This window comes from Neomonachus schauinslandi, chromosome 15 (assembly GCF_002201575.2).
Source record: "Neomonachus schauinslandi chromosome 15, ASM220157v2, whole genome shotgun sequence".
NCBI classification, from domain to species: Eukaryota; Metazoa; Chordata; class Mammalia; order Carnivora; family Phocidae; genus Neomonachus; species Neomonachus schauinslandi.
In genome coordinates, this window is record NC_058417.1 from 10,163,420 (window position 1) to 10,188,566 (window position 25,147).

At 40.8% G+C, this 25,147-nt stretch overlaps 1 protein-coding gene across 1 annotated transcript in view; it reads left to right on the forward strand.

Annotated features, from left to right (window-relative positions):
- Window positions 1–3,365: 3,365 nt before the first annotated feature.
- The window catches only part of AKAP10 (A-kinase anchoring protein 10), a 92,934-nt gene continuing 71,152 nt past the window's right edge, over window positions 3,366–25,147 (forward strand). The window contains exons 1-4 of the mRNA XM_021694615.1: window positions 3,366–3,564; window positions 13,985–14,032; window positions 20,869–21,051; window positions 24,132–24,689. Of these exons, the coding sequence (XP_021550290.1) occupies window positions 3,477–3,564; window positions 13,985–14,032; window positions 20,869–21,051; window positions 24,132–24,689 (877 nt within the window). The 5' untranslated portion in view covers window positions 3,366–3,476. The remainder of the gene's footprint in view (window positions 3,565–13,984; window positions 14,033–20,868; window positions 21,052–24,131; window positions 24,690–25,147) is intronic.

The window sequence follows — 25,147 nt, forward strand, 5'->3', positions numbered from 1 at the left end:
GGCTTTGTGATAATTACCTCGCTGATTTGTTGTGATTGTTACAACTGTTATAAAAAGACTGTGAGGGGGCCGCCTGGGTGGCATAGTCAGTTAAGCGTCTGACTCTTGGTTTTGTGCAGGTCATGATCTCGTGGGTCGTAAGATCGAGGCCCATGTTTGGCTCGGCGCTCAGTGTGGAGTCTGCTTGAGACTCACTCCGTCTCTCCCTTTGCCCCTCCCCCCCCCAAGTAATAAATTAATCTTAAAAAGACTGAGGATTCCCTTAAAATTTGGAATATAATGGGCGCCTGGGTGACTCAGTTGGTTAAGCGTCTGCCTTCGGCTCAGGTAATGATCTCAGGGTCCTGGAACCGAGTCCTGCGTTGGGCTCCCTGCTCAGGGGGAAGTCGGCTTCATCCTCTGCCCCTCCCTCCACCCTGGCTTGTGCGTGTGCATGCTTGATCTCTCTCTATCTCTCAAAAATAAATAAATAAAATCTTTAAAAAATTAGGAATATAATTAAAGGGATTCCTTCTGGTGAAAATTTATTTTGTTTTATGTGTAAATTAAAGTGGCTTTAACAAATTAATTTAGAAATGCAATGCAGAATATCCAGTTTGCCACAACTGGGTATTCAGGCGAATGGAATACTCCTGCTTATTTTTATATTCTTGTTTTATTTTAACTTTATTCATCTGTGGGTCATCAAATTCCTACAGATTAAATGGTAGTACAGTACACTTAAAGCTTCCCTAAGCGTATAAACCCTTTAATGGGTGATGATTCAGAAGGCATCTGCACTACTAGCTATCACTCATCGCCTTGTATTTGCCCAATAAATAGACACTCCATGCTGGAACATCAGCTGAATAGGTATTAGCTGGAGTTGGAGAAAAAGACAGGAGCAAGCAGTATGAGCAAAGAGCTTGGAGTCAGACTGACAGTGGTCCAAATCTTGTCTCTACCCCTTTCTAGCCTTGTGCTCCCTGGGTAAATTACTCTGAGCCTCAAGGTCATCATCTGTAAATTGGGGGTAATGATATTAAGCCATCTCATGGGGTCTTTTTTGGCAAGGGGAGAATGTAAAGGATACACTGAGATTGTGATTATAAAGCACTTAGTATACTGAGAGCACAGAAGTACTTAAGAAATAATGGCAGGAATTACTACCTCACTGAGAATACATACTCTGCTGCCTGGAGGAGTAAAGACAGCTCCAGCATTTCTGCGAGGAGGGGCTCAAGAGCAGTAATCACAAAGGAAGGCAGGGTAGGACGCTGCTTTTACATTGATTCTATGCTTAGTTAGAGAAAACGAGGAAGGGTTTACGACTTACAGGTATTAGAATATTCCCCCCATATTCCTTGGCACTGCTCCCATTCAGTGATGATATTCAGGGGATTTCTTGCACTCCCTCTTCTGACCCAGGAAACTAACCAGTCAACAAATACAAAAAGGCGTTGCCAAGGGATTGGACTCCGGGGGAGAAGGGAAAGAGAGAAGGGCACTGTGCTTTCTTGCCAAGTGTGTGGATGCCCTGTCCTTACACTTCTGCTAGATCCCACTTATTCCCTTATATCAACTGCACCTCGGCCGCACTCTTCCTTGACTTCAGCCAATCTCCATTTCCCGGGAGCGAAGGGCAAGACCTTTGGTTTTATTGGCCACAGGCAGCAAAGTGGTTCTCCTGAGTGCAGCCTGGTTTCCAACAGCCCCTCTGATCGCTGGAGGACAGACACTGCCCAAATCCCCTTGCTGCCTCTACTGAGGCCCACAGGAGTTAAACAGACATCCATTCTCAGCACCAACTCAGGTCGAGGATACACTCAGGCATCCAGAGCCTCGGCCAGTCTCTCTCGCTCCTGCCTGGCCACACTCTCTTTACCCAGGCAGCCAGAGGTTCGATCTTTAGCTTTGGAGGTGACTCTCTAAGTTTGAAATCCAGGGTTCATCCCTAGTTAGCTTGTGACCTTGGGCAAGATTTTTTTTTTTAAAGATTTTATTTATTTATTCATGAGAGACAGAGAGAGAGAGAGAGAGGCAGAGGGAGAAGCAGGCTCCCAAGGAGCAAGGAGCCCGATGCGGAACTCGATTCCAGGACCCTGAGATCGTGACCTGAGCCGAAGGCAGACGCTTAACCATCTGAGCCACCCAGGCGCCCCAAGATATTTTTCTGTGCCTAGTTTTCCTCACACTAAAACTGACCCAAGGACCATTATTAATCTGGAGGGTCCGGCACAGTAACTGCATAGAAAACTTTCAATAAATATCAGCTGTGACTACCTCACAGGCCCGGGACCAAAACAGACAAACCTATTAAGTTTCTCTAATTATATAGTGAAAAGACCCCGGGTTCTAATTATAGTCCCAACACTGACACTTAATAATCTTGGACAAGTTGGACTCTTTTTGATCCTGTTGCCCCCGACCGACGGTCACGTGATGGACTTCACTGATGTAAAAAAAAAAACAAAAAACAAACCTCAGTGAACATTTATTGAGTGCTAACTTCCAGAGTCCTTCCTCAAAGGAGTACCCCCAAGGCTACAATTGTTACCCAATCAGCGCACTCACCAGGTGGTGAGGGACACTGGTGGGGGTTGGTGGGGGGGGGAAGACTTGTTTCCCTCTGCTTTAGGGATGGATGGAGGGCCAGAGATACTGGGGAAAAGGCAGTTGAACAAAGCTTGAAGGATCGTTCACGAGTTTGCCTTGTAATTACTGGCGATGCTTTTATTTTACCGTCCCTTTCAAACTTGAGCACTGGCGCAGGGATTTGGTTCTGAAAATCAGCCCACTTCTCCTTTTTATTGCCGAGGTCACTGTCATTGAGAAACCAGTGGAGCCGCATAAAGCAGGTTATGCCTCCTCTTCCCTCTTCGAGGCACCGTGACCTCCTGGTACCCGCGCGACCCGGGGCGGGGTGGGGGGCTCTGCTCGCCTGGGAGAGCAGGCCTGGCGGTGCAGGGGGAAGCTGCTCTGGCCGGTCAGCTAACTGGAACGGAGAAACAGAAGCGGCTAAGCCGGAGCGTGGCAGTGCTGGCCTCGCCTTGTGTACAAGGGCACGCTGTGAGTGCCCACGGCCGGCCGCCCCAAACCTGAGACACCGCGCCATACAGCTCCAAGGTCGGGGGGTTGGGGGGGCGCTCCGGCTCCGGGACGGTCACTTTCGCGCGGCATCTCTCCCCCCGGGCCAGCGACGCGGGACCTGGGAAAGGGCACAGGCCGCACGCACGCAGAGTCACGTGGGCGGGCCGGGCGCGTGCCCCCGCACCCATGAGAGGAGGCGGGGATGGGGGCGGGGCCGGCGGCGCGGCCTCCCGTGAAGCCTCGCGCGGGGAAGGACCGGAACTCCGGGCGGGCGGCTTGTTGATAATATGGCGGCAGGAGCTGCCGGGCTTCTCGAGGAGGCGGTGGGGCCCACACCCGGAAGAAGGGACTCTTTTCAGGCTAGTGCGGCGGCCTCTGCGGACCCGGAAGTCCGGGCCGGCTGCTGAATGAGGGGAGCCGGGCCCTCCCCGCGACAGTCCCCCCGCGCCCTCCGCCCCGACCCGGGCCCCGCCATGTCCTTCTTCCGGCGGAAAGGTAGCAGACGGGGCTCCGGCGGGGAGTCAGGCCGGGCCGCAGGGGCGGCGGTGGGGCAGGTGGGCCTGCACGGGCTTCCTCCCGGGTGGCGGCGAGGCCCTTGGCCTCCGCGCAGACCCCCCCTGCGTGCCTTGCTTTGCTCCGGGACTCTGCAGGGAGGGAGAAGGTGGCCTCCTCGCGCGAGGTCAGAGGGGAATCGTCTCGCTGGTCCAAAAGTATTTGCCGAAGCCCGTACAAGTTAATGCCTGTTTGCGCAGAAACAGTTTTCGCGTTTGTGTGCGTGCGTGTCTAAACGGCGGATCCAGAAAAGAAATTCCTTTAGTACCGTGTTACGGAAGTCTCTGACTTTTCAGAATATTGAGGGTTTTATGTCTAAAAGCAACATGTGAAAAAGCTGTTTTCTTCAGCTGGTGCTATTTTCTAGTTTCCCTTTTTTGGGGGGTGTGGGGAGGGGGAATCCTGCAGTTCCTAAAATAACATTATTTATTGCTAAAAGTTCCCTAATGAAGAAGATTATTTCTTTTGATGACTTAGCAAGTCGACTAACTATTGGAACGCTCACTTTGTAAACTACTTGTATTTCTGATTTTCAGTTGTAATAGCTGCCCAGTTTTTAAGTAGAGGCAGCTTAATTTTGATCCTGGATAAAGTTGTGTTGCATTCAAAATATATATCCAAAATGAACAAGTGGAGGTCTTTTTGGATGATAGTGGTTCTTTCAATTCTTGTTATTTAAGAGAAAAGGTACAAAAGAAAAACACCAAACCGTATCAGGGACTTGGGTTCACATGACTGCTCTGCTACTTTCTGTCACTTGGGACAGAAAAGCGTTAGCCCACTTTTTTATCCTCTTTCAACCGAGAATTAGATGATTCCTAAAGGCCCCATTCAGATATGAATTCAAGAATTCCTTTTAAGTACAAGTAGAGTTTTAGTAACTGATGTCATGGGGTGAGTGAATGAAACTGTGATGAATGAATGAAAGCACTGCTGAATGAAGGAAACCTGTAAAATGGTACAAGGAAGCTTTGTTGATAAGGTATCTTGGTGTAGTTTATAGCTCTAATTTGTTTGACAGTGTTAAAGTAGGTTTTGTGTTTTTGTTTTCGTTTTTTTAAGGGGAAAGAAAGCATTCTATGTATAATGAGGCAGATTGCATGTTGCGTAATAGACCGTTGTTTCTGTTCAACAAATACTATTGAATGTCTGCTGCTTGGCAGGCACTGTGTTAGGCCCTCATTATTAAGCACTGAACAAGACTAAGTCCCTGCACCTATGGAGCTTATTGTCTGCTGGGGCAGACAGACAATAAATCTCTTTCAGTACCTGTGTGTATTTACAAATTGATAACATGTTATTAACACAGATAAGGTGAGAGGAGAAGCATATTTTGGTTTGATGTTAGAGAAAAGCCTCAGCAGGTGACCTTGACACTTAGAGCTGAGGAATCAGTAGGAGGTAACAGGCTAGGGAGGAGCATGTTCAAAGGTTGTGAGTCAAGAAAGAGTTTGGTGCCCTTCAAGAAAGGACGGAAGGCCACTGTGATTTGGGCTTAGAGAGGTAGACAAGATTCAGAGCTTTGTAGGCTATAGTTAGGTTTTATTCCAAATGCAGGGACACTATTTTAAAAAAAAAATTTTTTTTTTTTGAAAGAGAGAGCACAAGAGGGGCAGGGGAGAGGGAGAGAATCTTAAGCGGGCTACATCCGCTTCGGGGCTGGATCTCATGACCCTGAGATTATGACCTGAGCTGAAATCAAGAGTCAGACACTTAACCCACTGAGCTACCCAGGTGCCCCTTAAAAATTTTTAAAGAGGAATGATTTGATCTTATGTTATAAAAAGATCATTGTAGATGCTTTTTGCAGACTGAATGTGGCAAGAGTAGAAGCTGGAGATGCTTCTGTTTAGGGATCCCATCCAGTCTTTAAATACCATTTTTAAATACCACCTATATGCTGATGACTCCTGAATTTACATCTCCAGCTTGAATTCTCTCCCCTGAATTAGGAATGGTATATACATCCAACTGTTGGTCCACTTTATACCTCTACCTAATAGATACAGTTATATCTATTAATAGAAATAATAGACTAACAGATGGATCTTTTACTAACTATATCTAAAATTTAACTCCAGATTTTTTGTCACCTAGGTAAATTGCATTTCTGGTCTTTTAATTGCTCAGGCTAAAACTTTAGTACCTTCTTGAACCTCTCTTTCTGTCCTACTCTATATCTACATAAGCAAATCTGCTAAGCCTACCCCAGAATGTAACCAAATTCAGCCTTTTCTCGCCATCCCTGACTATTAACTCCCTGGTCTAGGTGGTCATCTCTGTTTAGATTGGACAGTTAAGGAAGTCCTCTGAGAGGATGTCATTCAAATCTCAGCTTAAATGTTAAGAGGAAGCTGGTTTTATGAAAGTAGAGGAAGCAAGGGCGCCTGGGTGGCTCAGTCGGTTGAGTGTCCGACTCTTGATTTTGGCTCAGGTCATGATCTCAGGGTCGTGAGATTGAGCCCTGCATTGAGCTCCGCACTGAGCGTGGAGCCTGCTTGGGATTCTCTCTCTCCCTTTCCTTCTGCTCTTCCCCCCCACCCCCCCGCAGCGCTTGCTTGTTTACCCGCTCGCTCTGTCAAATAAATAAATAAAATCTTTAAAGACAAAAGGGAAATAGGAAAAGCAGAGTTATGTTGCTGTAGGCTTCAATTTGGTTTCCCTTCTTCCATCCTTGACCCCTATGGTATATTTTCAAAATGCGTTATGCCACATCTCTGTTCAAATTCCTCCAGTGACTTCCTATACATGGTCCTCCTTAATCTAGTTCCCATTTCCTCTCTGTGTTCATCTCCTCCTCTCCTTTTCCATCACTGTTCCATTTATATTAGCCTCTTTGTTGTCAAATACATTCCCGCCTCAGGGCCTTTGCACTTATTTTTTCTCTCTGCCTGGAAACCTCTTCCCACAGACACCCACTATTTTGCTCTCTCATTTTCTTCAGGTTTTTGATCATTTGGCATCTTGGTGAGGCTTTCTCTGTTCATCTTACTTTTAACATTGCAGTCCCTAGCCCCTGCACTCCTATCTTGCCTACTTTCTCTACAGCATTTATCACCATCTACTTTTCTCTGTATTTTATTAAGATGGAAGCTGATTTTGTTCACAGCTGTATCCCCATGTCTAGGTCAGTGCCTGGGTATAGTTAGGAATTTAGTAAATATTTGTTGAATAAGTGAATAAAAACAAGAAAAAATATCCACTAGTAAAAAGTGCTGAGCAGGGAATTTAAACTGATGTGGGATTAGATCACGGGATGATAATATTTGTTCAGATAATAAGGGAAGGCTTGTCTGAGAAGATGGTATTTAGTTTGAGATCTGAATGAGGGGAGAGAGCCAGCCTCACAAAAGATCAAAGGAACTGCATTTTAGCCAGAGAGAACTAGAAGTACCAATGTCCTGAGGCAGCAATAGCTGGGTGTGTTTAAGGAACCTGAAGAAGGCTGGAACTTACTGGGTATGGGATATGTTTTGGAGATAGAAATAGCATAACTTGAATAAGTGATTGGAGTGAAGAAAAACTGGGAAAGCTTTGGGCTTAGAGCTTGGGGCAGGAAAAATTAAAAACTGTCTTTTGGCAATTGTGAGTTTGTGATAACACATCCATGTGGATACATTGAGGAGGCAGTGGGATGTATGAGTCTGTAGTTCTGGAAAGAGGTCGGAATGTGAGATCTGGTTCTGGCTTTAAAAATATTTTGCAGGGGCGCCTGGGTGGCTCCATCAGTTAAGCTGCTGCCTTAGGCTCAGGTCATGATCCCAGGATTCTGGGATTGAGCCCTGCATCAGGCTCCTTGCTCAGCAGGCAGCCTGCTTCTCCCTCACCCTCTGCCTGCCGCTCCCGCTGCTTGTGGTCTCTCTCTCTCTCTCTGTCAAATATATAAATAAAATCTTCTAAAAAGAAAAAATATTATGCATAACTGATGATTAATGACATGGGACTAGATCAGATCACCTAGAGAATACATAAAATGTGTGAATTAGTTATGTTGAAAGGCTAAGGCTGTTGTAACAAAGATACACTGAAGTGTAATGGCTCAAACAAGATAGATTTTTTTATTACTCTCTTGAGTGTAACGGTCCAAGTTCATTGGGTGGCTTTGCTTCACAATCATTCAGGGATCACTTTCCTCCCATCTTGTTACACCTCTTTCCCTTAGGGTATGGTCTGTTTTGTCAAAACTGGGTCATAGCCCTTTCTGTCTGTCCTCAGTCCTTTGACCCATGGTAAGGAGGAAAGAGAAGCTTTGGCCAGAAAGTGGCACATAATCATTTCTATTCATCTGCTATTGGTGAGAAGTTAGTCATATGGTCATATATAACTGCAAAAGCTTCTGGGAAATTAGAGTAATTAGCCAGCTAGTAACTAGCTACTAGGCTACAGCCCTCTTGCTAGAAAGAGGAAAATGAGTTCTGTGGGCCAGGTAGCATTTCCTGCCATACTATACACAAGAACGGAGCCTAGGTGAAAGCTCTGGAGTTAAGCCAGCTTTTAGAAGTTAAGTTGAGGGGCACCTGGGTGGCTCAGATGGTTGGGTGTCTGCCTTCTGCTCAGGTCATGATCTCCAGGGCCAGGGATCAAGCCCCCTGTCAGGCTCCTGGCTTGGCAGGGGGTCTACTTTTCCCTCTTCCTCTGCCTCTCCCCTTGCTTGTGCTCTCTCTGTCTCTCAGATGAATAAATAAAATCTTTTAAAAAAATTTTTAAAAAAGAAGTTAAATCGAGGAACATGAACCGTTGGCAAAGGAGAATCGAAAATAAAATGCCAGTTATATAGGAGTGTGATATCATGGAAGCTAAGAGAAGATAATGTTTCAAAAAGAAGGGAGTATTGTGTTGAATGTGACTTGCAAGATCAAGATAGAAATAACTACTCAGTTTGATAATGTGGAAGTAAATGATGACTTTGAGAGGGATATCAGTGGAATGGGTTGGAGGGAGAATGTGAAGTGTGGAAAGTAGCAAGAGTAAAAACACCCTTTTCAAGAAACTACAGTGAAAAGGAGCTGAAAGGGGCTCTTGGGTTAAGGGATTTATTTATTTATTTATTTATTTATTTATTTATTTATTTATTTAAAGATAAAAGATGCTAGAATATGTTTATATGCTGATAGGAATGATCTGGTAGAGAGGGAGAAAATGGTACGGAAGAGAGAGGTGTTAAGTCCTGAGGGGTGGGATTAAAGCCTGACTATACCAAGATTTGGTTAGGGTATGCTGCTGTTGGGAATGGCAATTGGTAGGACCACTTGTATAAAGTTTAAAAACCTTCAATCAGTACTGTATGTTGTTTATAGATACAGAAATATATTAAAGAATAAAAATACGAGTAGAAACAATAAATATTCAATTTATGAAATTATTTCCCTAGGGAGAAGGGGGAATGAGATCAGGGAGAGACTTAAGTTGCACATACATGTCTTACTTCTTTTGAAAATTTTTCAGAAGCAAATATAGCATAATGTTAAGATTTGATAAGCCTGCGTGTTACTCAAATTATATTCTAGTATTGTCTTTGTTTTAGATGTTTCATAAGAAAAAGAAATAGAGAAACAAGAAAAAGCATAGTTAGCAGTACAAAATAAGGTGGCTGAAATAAACCTAAATAGATCAGTAGTCACAATAAATGTAAATAGACTAAATTCTAGCAGAAGATTGTATAGCTAAAAAACAAAAAGGCTGGATAAGATCCAGCCATAAACTACTGGGAACACAACTAAAACATAAGGACATAGAGAAATTGAAAATAACTGGATAGAAGAATATAGCAGACAAATGTTAACCAGAAGAAGCTGTGTGGCAGATGACATACTTCAAAGCGCAAAACATTATCAGGGCTAAAAAGGTCACTACATTATGAAAAGATGAACAGGGTAGTAGGAAGATAAAACTCTGAACTGCTTTGCACCAATATCAGTCTCAAAATACATAAAGCAAAATATACAGAATTACCAGGAGAAATCAACAAATTCTTAGTCATAGTTAAAGTTTTAAGAATGATCTTTAGAAATCAAGAGCAGTAATCACAATAAACAGAATTGGGTTGTCTCAGTGAAAAGACTAGATTCCTCCTGTATACTGTTTAGTATACAAAGGATCATGAGAAGGTTAAAAGCAAAAGGATGGGAAAACATATCAGGGATATTAGACAAAAAGAGAGCTAATATAGTCTTCACAGTAGCACATACACAAAACAAAAAAGAAGGGAAATTTAAGTTTTGGGAGGGAGGGGGAACAAAGGAATCATTAGTCCCAGATAACGTGATTGCATATCTAAAAAACTGAAGAAAATCTACACACATACTATTAGAACTCCTAAGAGTTCAACTGGGTTTTTAAAATAAATGCATTTATATGTAAGTATTTAAAACTCAGTTGTACTGCTGTATACTAGTAAAAACAAAAGACTAAAATCTTTATGGAGTTTACAAAACCTAGTTTGATGTGAAAGGAAACCCAAATAAATGGAGAGGTATACTATGTTCATAGATAGAAGGACTCAATACCAGAAAGATGTGAACTCTCCCCCAAATTAATCATTCAGTCAGTGCTACTTTAAAAATTCCCATGGGGGTTTTAGGATCAGGACAAGTTGACCCTATAATTAATAGGGCAGACAGTTTCGAAAGAGAATAAGGTAGAGGACTTGGCCCTGCCAAAGTCTGATTATATAGTTAGGTAATTAAGACAGTAGAATTAAATGCCCAGAAACAGACCTACGTATGTATGGGAACTTGGTATATAAAGAGTTCCTGTTCAGTTGGGAAAGGTTGGACTAATCAGTAAATGATGTTTGCTATCCCTTTGGCAAAAAAAAACAATTAGGGTTTTTCTATCTCTTATCATATACATCAGGGGTCTGCTAACTCTGTAAAAGACAAGATAGTGTCCTTGTAGCCATAGATAGTATGTTAACAAATGGACGTGGCTGTGTTAAACTAAAACTTTATTTATAAAAACTTAATTTGGCCCATGGGCTGTAGTTTCCTGATTTCTGACAAATAGAAATAAATACAGGTAGCTAAGAGCCCAGAATTTTAAAAAAGCAAAATTTGAAATCATATGAAGAAAATACAGGAGGAAAAAAATCTGATCTTGGGCTGAGAAAGGATATCTTAAACAATGAGGTAGGAAAATACAATCCACATAATGTAAATTTGGCCACATTAAAATTTAAAGCTTCCATACAATAAAATACACATAAGGTATTTGCAACACAAAGGATCAGTATCCAGACTATGTATGGAATTTCTACAAATAAGTAAAGGACAAAGGAATTGAATAGCCACCCCATAAAAGAAGATACCTAAATACCCAATAAATACGAAAGGATAGCCCTTCAAAGGAAATCAAGGAAATGAATTAAAAATACCATCAAATACCATTTGAAAAATATTCATTAAATAGCCACTTTAATTTAAAATGCCCATCATTGGTTACCTATCGGTTACATTTATAGTGTTCTAGAGAAATTCTTCTTTTTCAAAGATTTTATTTATTCATTTGAGAGAGAAAGAGTACAAGCAGGGAGAGGGGCAGAGGGAGGAGAGGCAGACTCCTGGCTGAGCTGGGAGCCCGACGCCGGGTTCGATCCCAGGACCTGGAGATCATTACCTGAGCCGAAGGTAGATGCTCAACCATCTGAGTCACCCAGGCGCCCCTCCTAGAGAAATTCTTACATGTAGACTGCATAGGAAGACATGTACTAGAATGTTGATCACATCATTTTTTTTTTTTAAGATTTTATTTATTTATTTGACAGAGACACAGCGAAAGAGGGAACACAAGCAGGGGGAGTGGGAGACTGAGAAGCAGGTTTCCTGCGGAGCAGGGAGCTGGATGCGGGGCTCGATCCCAGGACCTGGAGATCATTACCTGAGCCGAAGGTAGATGCTCAACCATCTGAGTCACCCAGGCGCCCCTCCTAGAGAAATTCTTACATATAGACTGCATAGGAAGACATGTACTAGAATATTGATCACATCATTTTTTTTTTTTTTAGATTTTATTTATTTATTTGACAGAGACACAGCGAAAGAGGGAACACAAGCAGGGAGAGTGGGAGACTGAGAAGCAGGTTTCCCGCGGAGCAGGGGGCTGGATGCGGGGCTCGATCCCAGAACCTGGGATCATGACCTGAGCTGAAGGCAGACGCTTAACGACTGAGCCACCCAGGTGCCCCTGTTGATCACATCATTGTGATAGTAAAAACTAGGAAATAAAACTGAAGTGTTCATTACCAGGAAAATGAATAAATAAAGGTGTATTTTAGGAATTAAGCAGCTAAAATGAATGAACTAGAGCTACATGAATGCATCAGTATAGACAAGTCAAATTATGGGATGAATACAAGTTTCAGATATGTGTAGAAGAATACTATTCATGTCATTTTTAAAAATGTACAGAATAATTATATGTTTTACATGCATGTAGTAATAGTCTAAAAACATACATGGTTTGTTTGATAGTAAACACATGGTAGTAAACACATCCAAGTTAGGGCAATATTTATCTCTGGGAAGGGAAGAAGAGCAATGGGATCAGGTAGTGAGTCATAGGACCCTTTATATAATATTTAGGGGGGTAAAGGAAGTAAGGCAAAACACTAATGTGGTAAAGTTGGATTGTATGTTACTTTTCTGTTTGAAATATTGACTAGATCTGATTGATGAGAATGTATTGAGAGTAACAAAGTAGAACTGTGGAGGTATGTTTTAATGGTAGAATCAATTGGTCTTAGAAGTGGTTTGGGTGTGGGAAGTAAGGGAGAGACATGTTAAGAATGACTCCGAGATTTTTGGCCTGAGAAACTGGGGTGGGAGTGTCATTCATGAGAGAGAATGAAAAGTAAGGTAAACCAGGTTTGGGAAGAGATGGTATGTTCCATTTTGGACCAGTGTAATTATAGAAGAGGATGGGTAGATGGTTAACTAAATGAATTTAAGGTCAAAAAGAATTTAGACTAGAAATAGAAATTCAGGATTCATAGCTTATCTACAGTATTGAAAACCTTCAGAATGGGTCAGTTCAGCCAAGAAATACATACATGTACGTAGTGAAAAGAAAAGGTGCTCAAACCCTTTCTCTGAGGAACTCCCAGTAGGTAGAGGAGAAGTTAGCCAGGTGATAAAACTGAGAAGGAGCAGCTAGAAAACGAGGGGAGTTGAGTGCCTTGGAAGTCAAGACAAGTTCATGTTTCAAGTGGGAGATGTAGTCAGTTGGCAGATGCTACAGTGAGGGCTGCAACCCAGTTACTTCTACCACATTTCCTTATTTTCTTTTTTCCCAACAGCAGTGATCAGTACCTGAAATGATCTTATTTTTGTCCATGTTTGTCTCCACATTCTTGTAGATAGACTTTTTGAAGACAGGACTGTTTTTTTGGAGCTGGGAGAGTGTCTAGCGCATACGAGGCACTCACATATTTGCTGATGGATTAATTTATCAGATACTCTGAGAGCTAGTTATTTCCTGCTACTAGCCTTTCAGTGTTGAATGTTTAAGAGCATGGGTAGAGAGATGGTCACATTTTGGGATTTCTTATTTTGATAGGCTTTTCATGGTAGGGTTAAAGAAAATTTAATGTTGAAAAAAAATACAAGAAAAGTAAGGAAGGTTAAAAATAGTCTTATGTCAGATCCTGTAAGAGTTCACGCTTTGGTTAAGCTGCCATGTACCTTCCTTTCTTGGATATTATATTATTAGCATATTTGCAGTAGAATTTTTACTGTTCTGTATAATAGAGAAGAGACTGAAATGGTTAAGCCTTGAGTATTAGTTATTTAGAATATAAGTTTAGAATGTTTGTATTTGATGTTGTGAGAGGAATACACAAGAAGTCAGATAGGATACACAATCAAAGAACTCTTTTTCTTCAAGATGCATCTAGTAGTAGGCATATTTTAATAATATTAGTTAACATCCTAAACTAACGGTGTGCCTGTTCCTCTTCTAAGCCCTTTACAACTTTTTATTTTTTCACTCATAACCCTCTAAGGTAGGTGTTGTTATTACTCTTCTAATTTTATAAATCAAGGAAATTGAGACCCAGAGAAGTAAAGTAACTTGTCCGTGATCACATGGCTGTGTAAAAAGTGGCAGGTTAGAATTTGAACCCAGGTATTCTGACACTGTTTCTCCATAAGCACACTCAGTGCTCTCGACTGAATGATGTTCAAAGGTCACTTCCTTAGAGAAGCTTCCCCTGACAACTGCCTTGCCCTGTCCCCCTCCAAGGCTGTTATTCCATCGTTCAACTTTGAATATTCATCTGGTAGGATAAAGCTTGTCAAATTTTTACCTCATATAGATGGGATCTTTTTGACTGCAGAAGTTGGTCATGAATGCTCTTTTTATCTTCCAGTGAAAGGCAAAGAACAAGAGAAGACCTCAGATGTCAAGTCAATTAAAGGTGAGTTCAGTGGCATACCATTATATTAAAAAAGTGATGTGCTTGGGACGCCTGGGTGGCTCAGTCGGTTAAGCGGCTGCCTTCGGCTCAGGTCATGATCCCAGGGTCCTGGGATCGAGTCCCATATCGGGCTCCTTGCTCGGCGGGGAGCCTGCTTCTCCCTCTGCCTGCCTCTCCCTCTGCTTGTGTTCTCTCTGACAAATAAATAAATAAAATCTTTAAAAAAAAAAAAAAAAAAGTGATGTGCTTTGCATTTACAGGCTATTTTTAATCCTGTTATCTTCCCCCTTCTTTTGCCATTAATCGTCTCTTCCTTCTTGTATAATTATTTATGATTGTGACTTATTTCCTTGTTCAACCTGTATATTCTTCAACGCCTTGCATATAATAGGCTTTTACTAAGCACTTGTTGGCTGTTCTAGTGATAGAGTAAACCAGTGCCCTCCTATTAATCATGTTTATTCCCTAAAATCGATGAGCTGACTTCATTATTTTTTTAACTTAAAATCAACGAATTAACATGTAGTGTATTATTAGTTTAAGAGGTAGAGTTTAGTGATTCATCAGTTGCATATAACATGCAATGCTCATTAGATCAGGTGTGCTCCTTAATGCCCATCACCCAGTTACCCCATCCCCTCTCCCTCCTCCCCTCCAGCAACCCTCAGTTTATTTCCTATAGTTGAGAGTCTCTTATGCTTTGTAGTTGACTTTATTTTATTTTATTTTTAAAGATTTTATTTATTTATTTGACACAGAGAGAGAGAGCACAAGCAGGCAGAGTGGCAGGCAGAGGGAGAGGGAGAAGCAGGCTTCCTGCGGAGCTGGGAGCCTGATGTGGGGCTCGATCCCAGGACCTCAGGATCATGACCTGAGCCGAAGGCAGCCGCTTAACCAACTGAGCCACCCAGGCGCCCCTGTAGTTGACTTTATTTTAAAAAACAAAAAGCGAGGGGCACCTGGGTGGGTTGAGCGTCTGACTCTTGGTTTTGTTTCAGGTCGTGATCTCAGGGTCGTGAGATCAAATTCTGCGTCGGGCTTTGTGTCGGGTTCCCCGCTTGGCGCGGAGTCTGCTTCAGACTCTCTCTCCCTATGCCCCTCCCCACTGTGCGCACTCTCTCTCTCTAAAATAAATAAATAACATCTTTTTTATTTTTTATTTATTTTTTTTTAAGATTTATTTGACAGAGAGAGACACAGCGAGAGAGGGAACACAAGCAGGGGGAGTGGGAGAGGGAGAAGCAGGCTTCCCACGGAGCAGGGAGCCCGATGCAGGGCTCGATCCCAGGACCCTGGGATCATGACCTGAGCCAAAGGCAGACGCTTAACGACTGAGCCACCCAGGCGCCCCTTTTTTATTTTTTTAATTTATTTTATTAGAGAGAGAGAAAGAGCATGAATGTGGGGGAGGGGCAGAGAGAGGGAGAAGCAGACTCTCCGCCGAGGAAGGAGCCCGATGCGGGGCTCGATCCCAGGACCCTGGATCATTACCTGAGCTGAAGGTGGACACTTAACTGACTGAGCCACCTAGTACCCCATAAATAAATCTTTAAAAACAAAACAAAAAGTGAAAAATACTCTGAAATGAGTTGACAGTTCTGGAGTAAAGAACTGCCACTTATAAGATTGGTTTTCTGTTGTTTATCCAGAAGTGTGGATGATTACAGTTTTTACTTCTCTGTTACTTTGGATGAATGGTCTTAACTTAAAATATATTCAGAGTACCTTATTGTAATCAGTATATTGTCCTTGTTTATAGGTTAGAGCATGCTTCTTTAGGTTGTAATCTCTACTATAGTTTTGACTGATTTCATTATGTTAATTACAAAGATTGGAATGGAAAATTATAATGGAAATTAATTATATAGCCATTACATATAAATTTCATAAATAAAATTTATTTACCTGAGATCTGTAGATTGCTACTTAGATTTTTTTTCTTTCAAATGTTTGTATCTTGTGTGGCTAGCATTGAGTATTAACCATATATGCTCAGTTTGCTGGAGAGAGACTAATTATAACTTACAAGATTTGTAACATTAGGGAAGAACTAGGGTACCTGACAGTCTTATTTTCTGTTCACTTCTGGTAATTTAAAGCCAGTTGGATTCCATGTTGGTTCATACTGCCTTCCTTAAGCAAAATTTGATTGACTTTCATAACGACTTCAAGCCCTTAGCAAGCAACATGTGTAAAGACTAGATCTGAATGTAAGAAGGAAAGGATTTGATGTTTCAGGCATTTAGATTTCTCAGGTGTTCTACTCTAAACTCTGCTACTAACAGTATGACCTTGGGAAGTCATGTAACCTTCCTCAGATTCTTCATTTGTGGAGAGGATTGGCCTGCCTAACTTCTAAATCTGTACCCGGCTAAAAAATTCCATTTTCCTACCCTGTGACAGTACATAATATGCTTAGCATTCATTGGCTTACCTTAGAATCATATGGAAGCAGTATAGGAAACAGGCCCTCAAGAAGTTTGCAGTCTGATTAGAACTTAGACACGGAATAGAATCATACTATTAACATACTAATAACAACCATTTCTTGAACACCTGTTCTGTTTTAGGCATTAGCCCCAAATTGCGGCTAAACCAAAAAAGACTTGATCTGCACTCATTGAACTTACAGATTGGTAAGGGAGAGGAACATTAATCAAATGATTCCACAGATGGCATGGGCTAGATCTATAATGATGAAAATAAAGAGATCTGGATTGATCAATTTAGAGCTAAAATGGATAGAACTTTTGTTATTGATTAAATATGAGGTGTAAGGGACAGGAAAGTTTCAAATTAACACCTACTTTTCTGGCTTGCCTAACAGTGCGACTGGTGGAGAACCAAGTTGGGAAATTATATGTTCAATTTTGGCATGTTGGGTGGGAGGTACTTGGAGACATTTACATATATTATTTTATCCACACAATAATTCTAGAGTCTGAGTTTCCAACCAAAGGTAAAAGGGTGATTTCCTAGAGTCTGGCAGACCAAAGTTGAAATCCTGCCTGTTGATAGGACTCTTTACCAGCTCATTGACTTAGAGCAAAGTATTTAACTTTTGTCTGTCTGTATCCACATCTCCAAAATGAGGAAAATGCTGGTCTTGCAGAATTGTTGTGGGAGATAATGAAATAATGTACCCCCAAAAATGTATATTGAGCGAGCGGCATGATGCCTGGTGTGTAGGAGGTACTTCCTTGGTAGCTCTTGTTTTCTGGTTGTAGCACAAGAGGCCTCAGTATGCTGACTTCGTTAAATGAAGTATTGTGAGGAGTTCAGAGGAATTTGAGATCAGCAAATGGTTTCTGAAGTGTAGGGAAGATTTTGTAGAAATGGGACTTAATCTATATAAAAGTTGAATAATAAGGATTTGAATGAAAGAGGCAGTTCTTTCTCTTTTCCCTACCAGCCCAGCTTCTTATTTCTTTGAGTATACATTAGGCAAAGGGACCTTCAGACAAGTTAAAGGGATATTTTTACAGAAGACTGATAGCCAATTACAAGGGCCTTAAAGACCAGAACAGAGAGCTGAGACAGAGAAAATAGGGAGCCTGTAGGCTTTTGAACAGGATGTCGATGCTTTACATGTGGTATTTATGAAAGGTTAGTCCGGAAGAGTTCTATAGAATGGAGACCCTAGAAGTTCTTTTGCTGTAATACGGAAAGGCCTGTACTAAAGGTGTGGTGTTGATAATAAACAGGTTAGTAGATGTTTAAATATCTTTAAGGAAAAATTAACCGATCTTGGCAGGTAAACATGTAGACTGAAAAAGAATGGGTACAAGATTTTGAGCTTTGGAGACTGGCAGATTGAACAGAGACTGGGGAAATTGAGTAGGAGAATTAACGTGGTAAGTTTGATATTTGGACAAGTTGGTCTTGATATGGTAAAGTCATAGTGAGAATAGCTAGCAGTAAGGAATTAGAGATACAGGCCCCAAGCCCAGATCAAAGGACAGGTCTCAGATACAGGTCAGGGCTTTTTCACTGGGGTTCCAGTACCATAGAGGTGTACCCTACGAGCTGTTGCCAAGAGGTCCAGGCCAGAGTGTGAGTGAGACTTTCCCCTTGAATCAGCCAGAGTTACTAAATCTTTTTTTTAATCTCCTTTAGATATCTATCTAGATTTAGGTACCTATATTTTTTAGAGTTTTATCTATTTTACAGATGTGTTAGGGTCTCACTTAAGTTTATTTGGGGGAAAAAGAGGAGTGCTTACAGGTTTAAATAATATGTTTGGAAAAGATGGCTCCAGTAATAATTAAAGGTTTGAGAATAAATGTTTCTAGCAGAAAGAATAAAAGAACAGAGAACCTCAGGAAGAGGAGTCATGGAAAGAGACCATATCTGACATAGTGGGCCTTTTTTTTTTTTAATTTCTTTTTTAAGATTTTATTTATTTGTCAGAGAGCGCACAAGCAGGGGGAGCGGCAGGCAGAGGGAGAAGCAGGCTCCCCACTGAGCAGGGAGCCCAACTCAGGGCTCAATCCCAGGAACCTGGGATCATGACCTGAGCTGAAGGCAGACGCTTAACCGACTGAGCCACCCAGGTGCCCCTAGTGGGCATTTAATAACTGTGTTCTAAGGGCTTGAGAGGCAGGCACAGATAGAAAAGGAAACTAAAGAGCAGGTAGTACCATGGAGACCAAAGGAAGATAGACTATCTGGAAGCAACATCTAAAATAAGTTAATAGTTCTAATAGAGAAGTTCAGAAAGAGGAGGAAAAAAAAGCCTTGCACAAAAATATTAATGGCATTTTGTATCATCATACATACCTAATTAGGAAACAATTAGAAAGTCTTATCATTCTTATAGAATGATATTTGTAGCTTGTGGTCTATAGAAAAAACCTAGCTATTACTGTTTATAAACTTGCTGAAATGATTTTGCTTTCTTCAGTTTATCATGAAAATTTAAAAAAAAGACTTTCTTCTAAAATTAAAAATTTCAGGATGCCTGGGTGGCTCAGTCGGTTGAGCGTCCGCCTTCAGCTGAGGTCATGATCCCAGGGTCCTGGAATCGAGTCCCACATCAGGCTCCCTGCTCAGCGAGGAGCCTGCTTCTCCCTCTGCCTGCCACTCCCCCTGCTTGTGCTTTCTCTCTCTGTCCCTAATAAATAAATAAAATCTTTTAAATAAATAAATGAAATTAAAAATTTCTTGAGGACAACTCAGTTGCATCATTCTCCCACCTCTCGTTGAATGACTAGTAAATATAGATACCTGGCAGACAGGTATGGACATTCACGTTCTTACCTGCTTAATATTTATAAAAGCATCTCAAAGAGTAATAGACTGAATTACATTACTATGTATTCTTCATAAGAAATATTGCCTGGTATTACTCAGATTCTGTGTCTGGGAACTGCTTGCTGAGATGAGAGCACTTATCTGTTGACAATGTAATAAAAAAATGGTGCTAGTAGCTTCAAGTTTGGTTCTCTGAGAGTATTTATCTTGAGGCTGACCTGTATCATTTCTGTCTTTTTTATTTTTAAGATTTTATTTATTTGTCAGAGGGAGAGAGTGCACAAGCAGAGGGAGGTGCAGAGGGAGAAGCAGGCTCCCTGCCCTGATGCAGGACTCAATCCCAGGACCCTGGGATCACGACCTAAGCTGAAGACAGACACTTAACCGGCTGAGCCACCCAGGCATCCCTTCTGTCCTTCTTGCTATAGCAATGTACTAGGCCGACACTTCTTAAAAACCTTTAATAAGAGTCATTAATATTTGTGTGGAATAAATAGGAGAGGTAGAATGTTGATCCAGCTGTAGCAACAAGGTCACAGGACTACTTTGACAATATTGTGATACTGAGTTGTTTATATCCTATTAACATGTTAATGGGTAACCTCTTTATTCTGATGTCAATAGGATATTTCTTCAGACTACTAAAGAAAATGTATTTTGTGAATTTTTTAAGTGTGCTTTATCTTTAAGCAGCTTGAACTTTGATCATAAAAGTTTTTCATTAGAGAAATTTTGTTACCCAATTAAAAAGTAAAATAAGGGAACGCCTGGGTGGCTCAGTCGGTTAAGCGTCTGCCTTCGGCTCAGGTCATGATCCCAGGGTCCTGGGATCGAGTCCCTCATCGGGCTCCTTGCTTAGCGGGGAGCCTGCTTCTCCCTCTGCCTGCCGCTCCCCCCTGCTTGTGAGCTCTCTTTCTCTCTGACAGATAAATAAATAAAATCTTAAAAAAAGTAAAATAAGTATTCTGAGGAGTATTTTTCTCATTTTTACCCCATTCTACAAGTTTAGTTTTGTTCCTTGGACAAAAAAGGATTAAGGAATTGAAAAGGGTCCATAGGGGCACCTGGGTGGCTCAGTTGCTAAGCATCTGCCTTCAGCTCAGGTCATGATCCCAGGGTCCTGGGATTGAGCCCCACTTCGGACTCCTGCTCAGTGGGAAGCCTACTTCTCCCTCTCCCATGCCCCCTGCTTGTGTTCCCTCCCTCAGAGTCTCTCTCTCTGTCAAATAAATAAATAAAATCTTAAAAAAATAAAAAAAACAGAAAAGGGTCCATATATTAGAATGTTTTCTGGCTTTGGTACTTTCTGTCATCAGTAGAAGTTCTCAAAGAAACATCTCTGTTTTAAGTTCCATTTTTGGCACAGTATTTTGAGAGTTATAAATAATAATAGGACATTTCTTTCCAGTTTTCTGCTGCTTGATTGCCTTTCCCCTAAGTACTTTTTGTTGAGTGTGCATACTTAAGAGAGGTGTTTACAAAATTTAATTTTTAAAGTTCTCTTAAAGCCCTTTATGAGACATTTTTAGGCTATCAAATTGTGCTAAAGTTTTAACCTTTTTTCTTTTTTTAAAAAATTATAGCTTCAATATCTGTACATTCCCCACAAAAAAGCACTAAAAATCATGCCTTGCTGGAGGCGGCAGGACCAAGTCATGTTGCAATCAATGCCATTTCTGCCAACATGGACTCCTTTTCAAGTAGCAGGACAGCGACACTTAAGAAGCAGCCAAGCCACATGGAGGCTGCTCATTTTGGTGACCTGGGTAAGTGACTCACTTTTTGTTAACGTCCTGCAGGAAGAAGGATTGATTGTATTATGTGAAACTCTTGCTGGAGGATACTAGAACTGTATAATGGGAATGGGCTTTGAAAAAATGTATTTAAAATAACAGCTATAGGGGGGCCTGGCTGGCTGGCTCAGTCAGTAGAGGATGTGACTCTTGATCTGAGGGTTGTGAGTTCGATCCCCACATTGGGCATGGAGCCTACTTAAAAAAATAAATAAAATTTAAAAAATAACAGCTGTAAGTATAATGATACTCTATTGTGTTCCCATAAGCATAAAATATAAAGCATTCTCAACTTAAAAAAAAAATGGGCCATGTACAGGGGAAGAAATACATTTGGTCACTAATTATATGAAAAAGATGCCTCATTTCACTCATATTCAGGGAAACGCAAATTTTAGTAATGAGATAATGTTCCCCCAACATATCAGCAAATATTAAAGTTTGATCATTTGAGTGGTAATGGAGATGAAGAGAAATGGCCATTCCTATTTAGTGGAAGTGTAAATTGATGAAGATTTTTTGGAAGGCAGTTTGGAAATATTTATCGAAATATAAAATAGAAGATCTAGCCCTCAGATGTATTCACATATATGCAAAAAGATGTATATACAAGTATGTATAAAGCTGTTTATTGCAGTATTGTTTGTGAAAGCAAAAAAATGAGGAACAACATGCAAATATCTATTAATGGAGAAGTAGTCAAATTGTGGTATACCTGCATCTGGAATACTGGGGAGCTGTTTAAAAGTCTGAAGATGACATAGAGAAATATCTAAGATTAAAGTGCAAAAAGCAGGTCACATGGCAATGAATGTAGTAGGATCCCTATTATGTTAAAATAACTTCTCCTTTCCCCCCACCCACCCCCAAAAAAGATATGCAAGAGATCGATGATTTCTGAATTTTTATTACCCAAAGTTCTGCACTTACAAAAATTGCATGTCATGGTATCATAAATTGAAAAAAAAAGTGAATAAATTGATGTCTAATAAAATTAGTTCCTCTTTTGACATATTTGCTTAACATTTGTATATATTCAGGGGTGTCAAAGTGTTGATGGGTCATGCTCAGCAGTACATTGCAAACAGCATTTGTTGATCACAAAGTAAAATTGTAAGTTTTACTGGATTACTCCTATGTTGCTGGTGGGAATGTGAAATGGTACAGCCACTCTGGAAAACAGTTTGGCAGTTTCTTCGAGAGCTAAACATGCAGTTGTCATACGACCCTGCAATTGCACTCTTCGGCCTTTATCCCAGAGAAATGGAAACTTACATTCACGCATAAACCTATACTCCAATGTCCACAGAAGCTTAAAAGTAAAAAACTGACTGTCTTTCAGCAGGCAAGTGAATGGTTAAACAAACTGGTACGTGCATGCCAGAGAATACTAGTCAGCAATAAGAAAGAGCAGACTGTTGATACACCTGACAGCTTCCATGAATCCCAAGGGAATTATGCTGAGCGTCAAAAGCCAATCCCAAAAGGTTATATGCAGTATGATTCCATTTGACAAAATTAGAGAAATGAAGAACAGAGGAGAGTTTGCCAGAGGTTAAGAACAGAAGAGTTAGTTATAAAAGGCCACATGAGGGATCCACGTGGCATTGGAACTGTTCAGTATCTTGGCGGTTACATATGATAAAATTGCATAGATTCCATTGCATAGAATGAAGTCCACAGGTGAGTACAGGTGAAATGGGGAAATCTGAGTAAGATTGGTGGGTCATACCTTGTAAGATTGTGAATGTCGGTACCTTGATGTGATACTGTACTATAGTATTGTAAGATGTTACCATGGGGAACCTGGGTAAAGGGTACATGGGATCTCTCTGTGTTGTGTCTTACAAGTGTATTTGAATTTACTGTTATCTCAAAATTAAAAATTTAATTTAAAAAATTGTAAATCTTGCAAAGGATCAGGATCTCCTGAAGTTCAAGGAAATGATGTTGACAGAGATGCACTGGTTAACATTGAAAATGAGACAGCCAGGGGGTGCCTGGGTGGCACAGTCGGTTAAGCGCCCCACTCTTGATTTCGGCTCAGGTCATGATCTCAGGGTCATGAGATAGAGCCCCGTGTTGGGCTGTGCTTGCTCAAGTGTGCCCTCTCTCTCAAAAAAAGAAAAAGAAAATGAGACAGCCAGCAAAGATGACACATGAAATGCTTCAAAAGAAAATGATTTGAATATCAAAGGATTAAGAAAAGCCCTTTTGAAAAATTGATGAAACCCTGTTAATTTTATGAAGATGAACCTCAGTATGTCAATGCTGTAAATATAAACAACAACAACAAAATAATTGTGGTTATAATCGTAACCTAAATTTAGTTACATATAAAATAACTTATTTTTATTAAGTTTTGGTAAGTTTCATTTTATTTTTCAAGATAAAATCCCAGAGCTACTCTTTATTCTGTTGTAACAAATGCTGAGAGCTGGTAACATCTTTCTGGCTGTATCCACACATGGATCATTTTTCCTCAGGAAAAGTTCCTAGAGGTGGAGTTACTGGATTGCAGATCATGCAGATTATTAGAGCTTTGCTGTTATGAATGCTCCTCCAAAGAGGTTTTGCCATTTTTTATTTTCATCATCAGTGGGTGCCAGTGTTGCCTGTTCTGCTGTGCCTTTGTTTTTGATATTTTTTGAAAAAATATCTTCCAGTTTGACAAAAATGTTATCTTGCATTAATTTCCTTTTCTGCATTTTTAATTAGATTGAATCTATTTTCATATTTTTATTGGCCTTCTTTCTTTGGGACTAGTATCGTAAGATTTTTTTTTTTCTCAAGAATTTACATGGTCTGAACTGCCATTAAAAGTTAGGTAAAAATAATTGAGCTAGAGCTTTTTAATAGATGGATTAAGTTTTGGAGACTTGTTTCTTTGCCACTTTAGAAGCCACAATGATAGTATTTCTAGCTCTTTATTCATTTAAATTGCTAGGGAAATAAATGTTATTCAAGAATTCTGGTACCACTGATGCTAAAGGTGGCTGACAAATCCGTTAATCTTAAATTGTTACTGAACTGCTAATCTTTGGTTCTTTCAGGCAGATCTTGTCTGGACTACCAGACTCAAGAGACCAAATCAAGTCTTTCAAAGACCCTTGAACAAGTCTTGCGCGACACTGTTGTCCTCCCTTATTTCATTCAATTCATGGAACTTCGGAGAATGGAGCATTTGGTTAAATTTTGGTTAGAAGCTGAAAGTTTTCACTCTACAACTTGGACCCGAATAAGAGCACACAGTCTGAACACTGTGAAGCAGAGCTCATTGGCTGAGCCTGTCTCTCCATCTAAAAAGCATGAAACTGCAACATCTTTTGTAACTGAGTCTCTTGACAAGAGATTGGAGGATTCTAGCCCAGCCCAATTGCTTATGACCCAATCCGAAGGAATTGACCTGAACAGTAGAACTAGCAACATTCAGAATCACTTGTTGCTTTCCCGGGAATGTGACCATGCCCATTCTCTCCATCTTGAAATGGCCAGAACAGGAACGCATCAAATTTCCATGGAAACCCAAGAATCCTCCTCCAGACTTCTAGTAGCCAGTAGAAATAGTCCCTCTTCACCACTAAAGGAATTATCAGGAAAATTAATGAAAAGTAAGTATGTGGTTTTCTTCTCTATCCTGTTTGTTTAATCAGTTTACAAAGTGGAACTTCAGCTGGGGAATAAAAGGATTGGAATGGTTTTCCTTTCTCTCACACCCACTTGCAAATTTGGAAGGATTTGGAGAATGTCCTGGAGGAGGATTGGTATATGAAAAAGGAACAGCAGGGATACATACCTACAGTGATTGGATCCTCTCAGAAGGGTATTAACAATTAACAAATGAAGAAGGGTCAAGTGTCATCCTACCTTTGTCATCCAGACATTTTAAAATCAAATCATTATCCAGAGATGCTTATTTCATCCTCATCTCTCTTTTTTTTTTCTTTTTTTACTGTTCTGTTAATCACCATACATTACATCAATAGTTTTTGATGTAGTGTTCCATGATTCATTGTTTGTGTATAACACCCAGTGCTCCATGCAAAACGTGCCCTCCTTAATACCCATC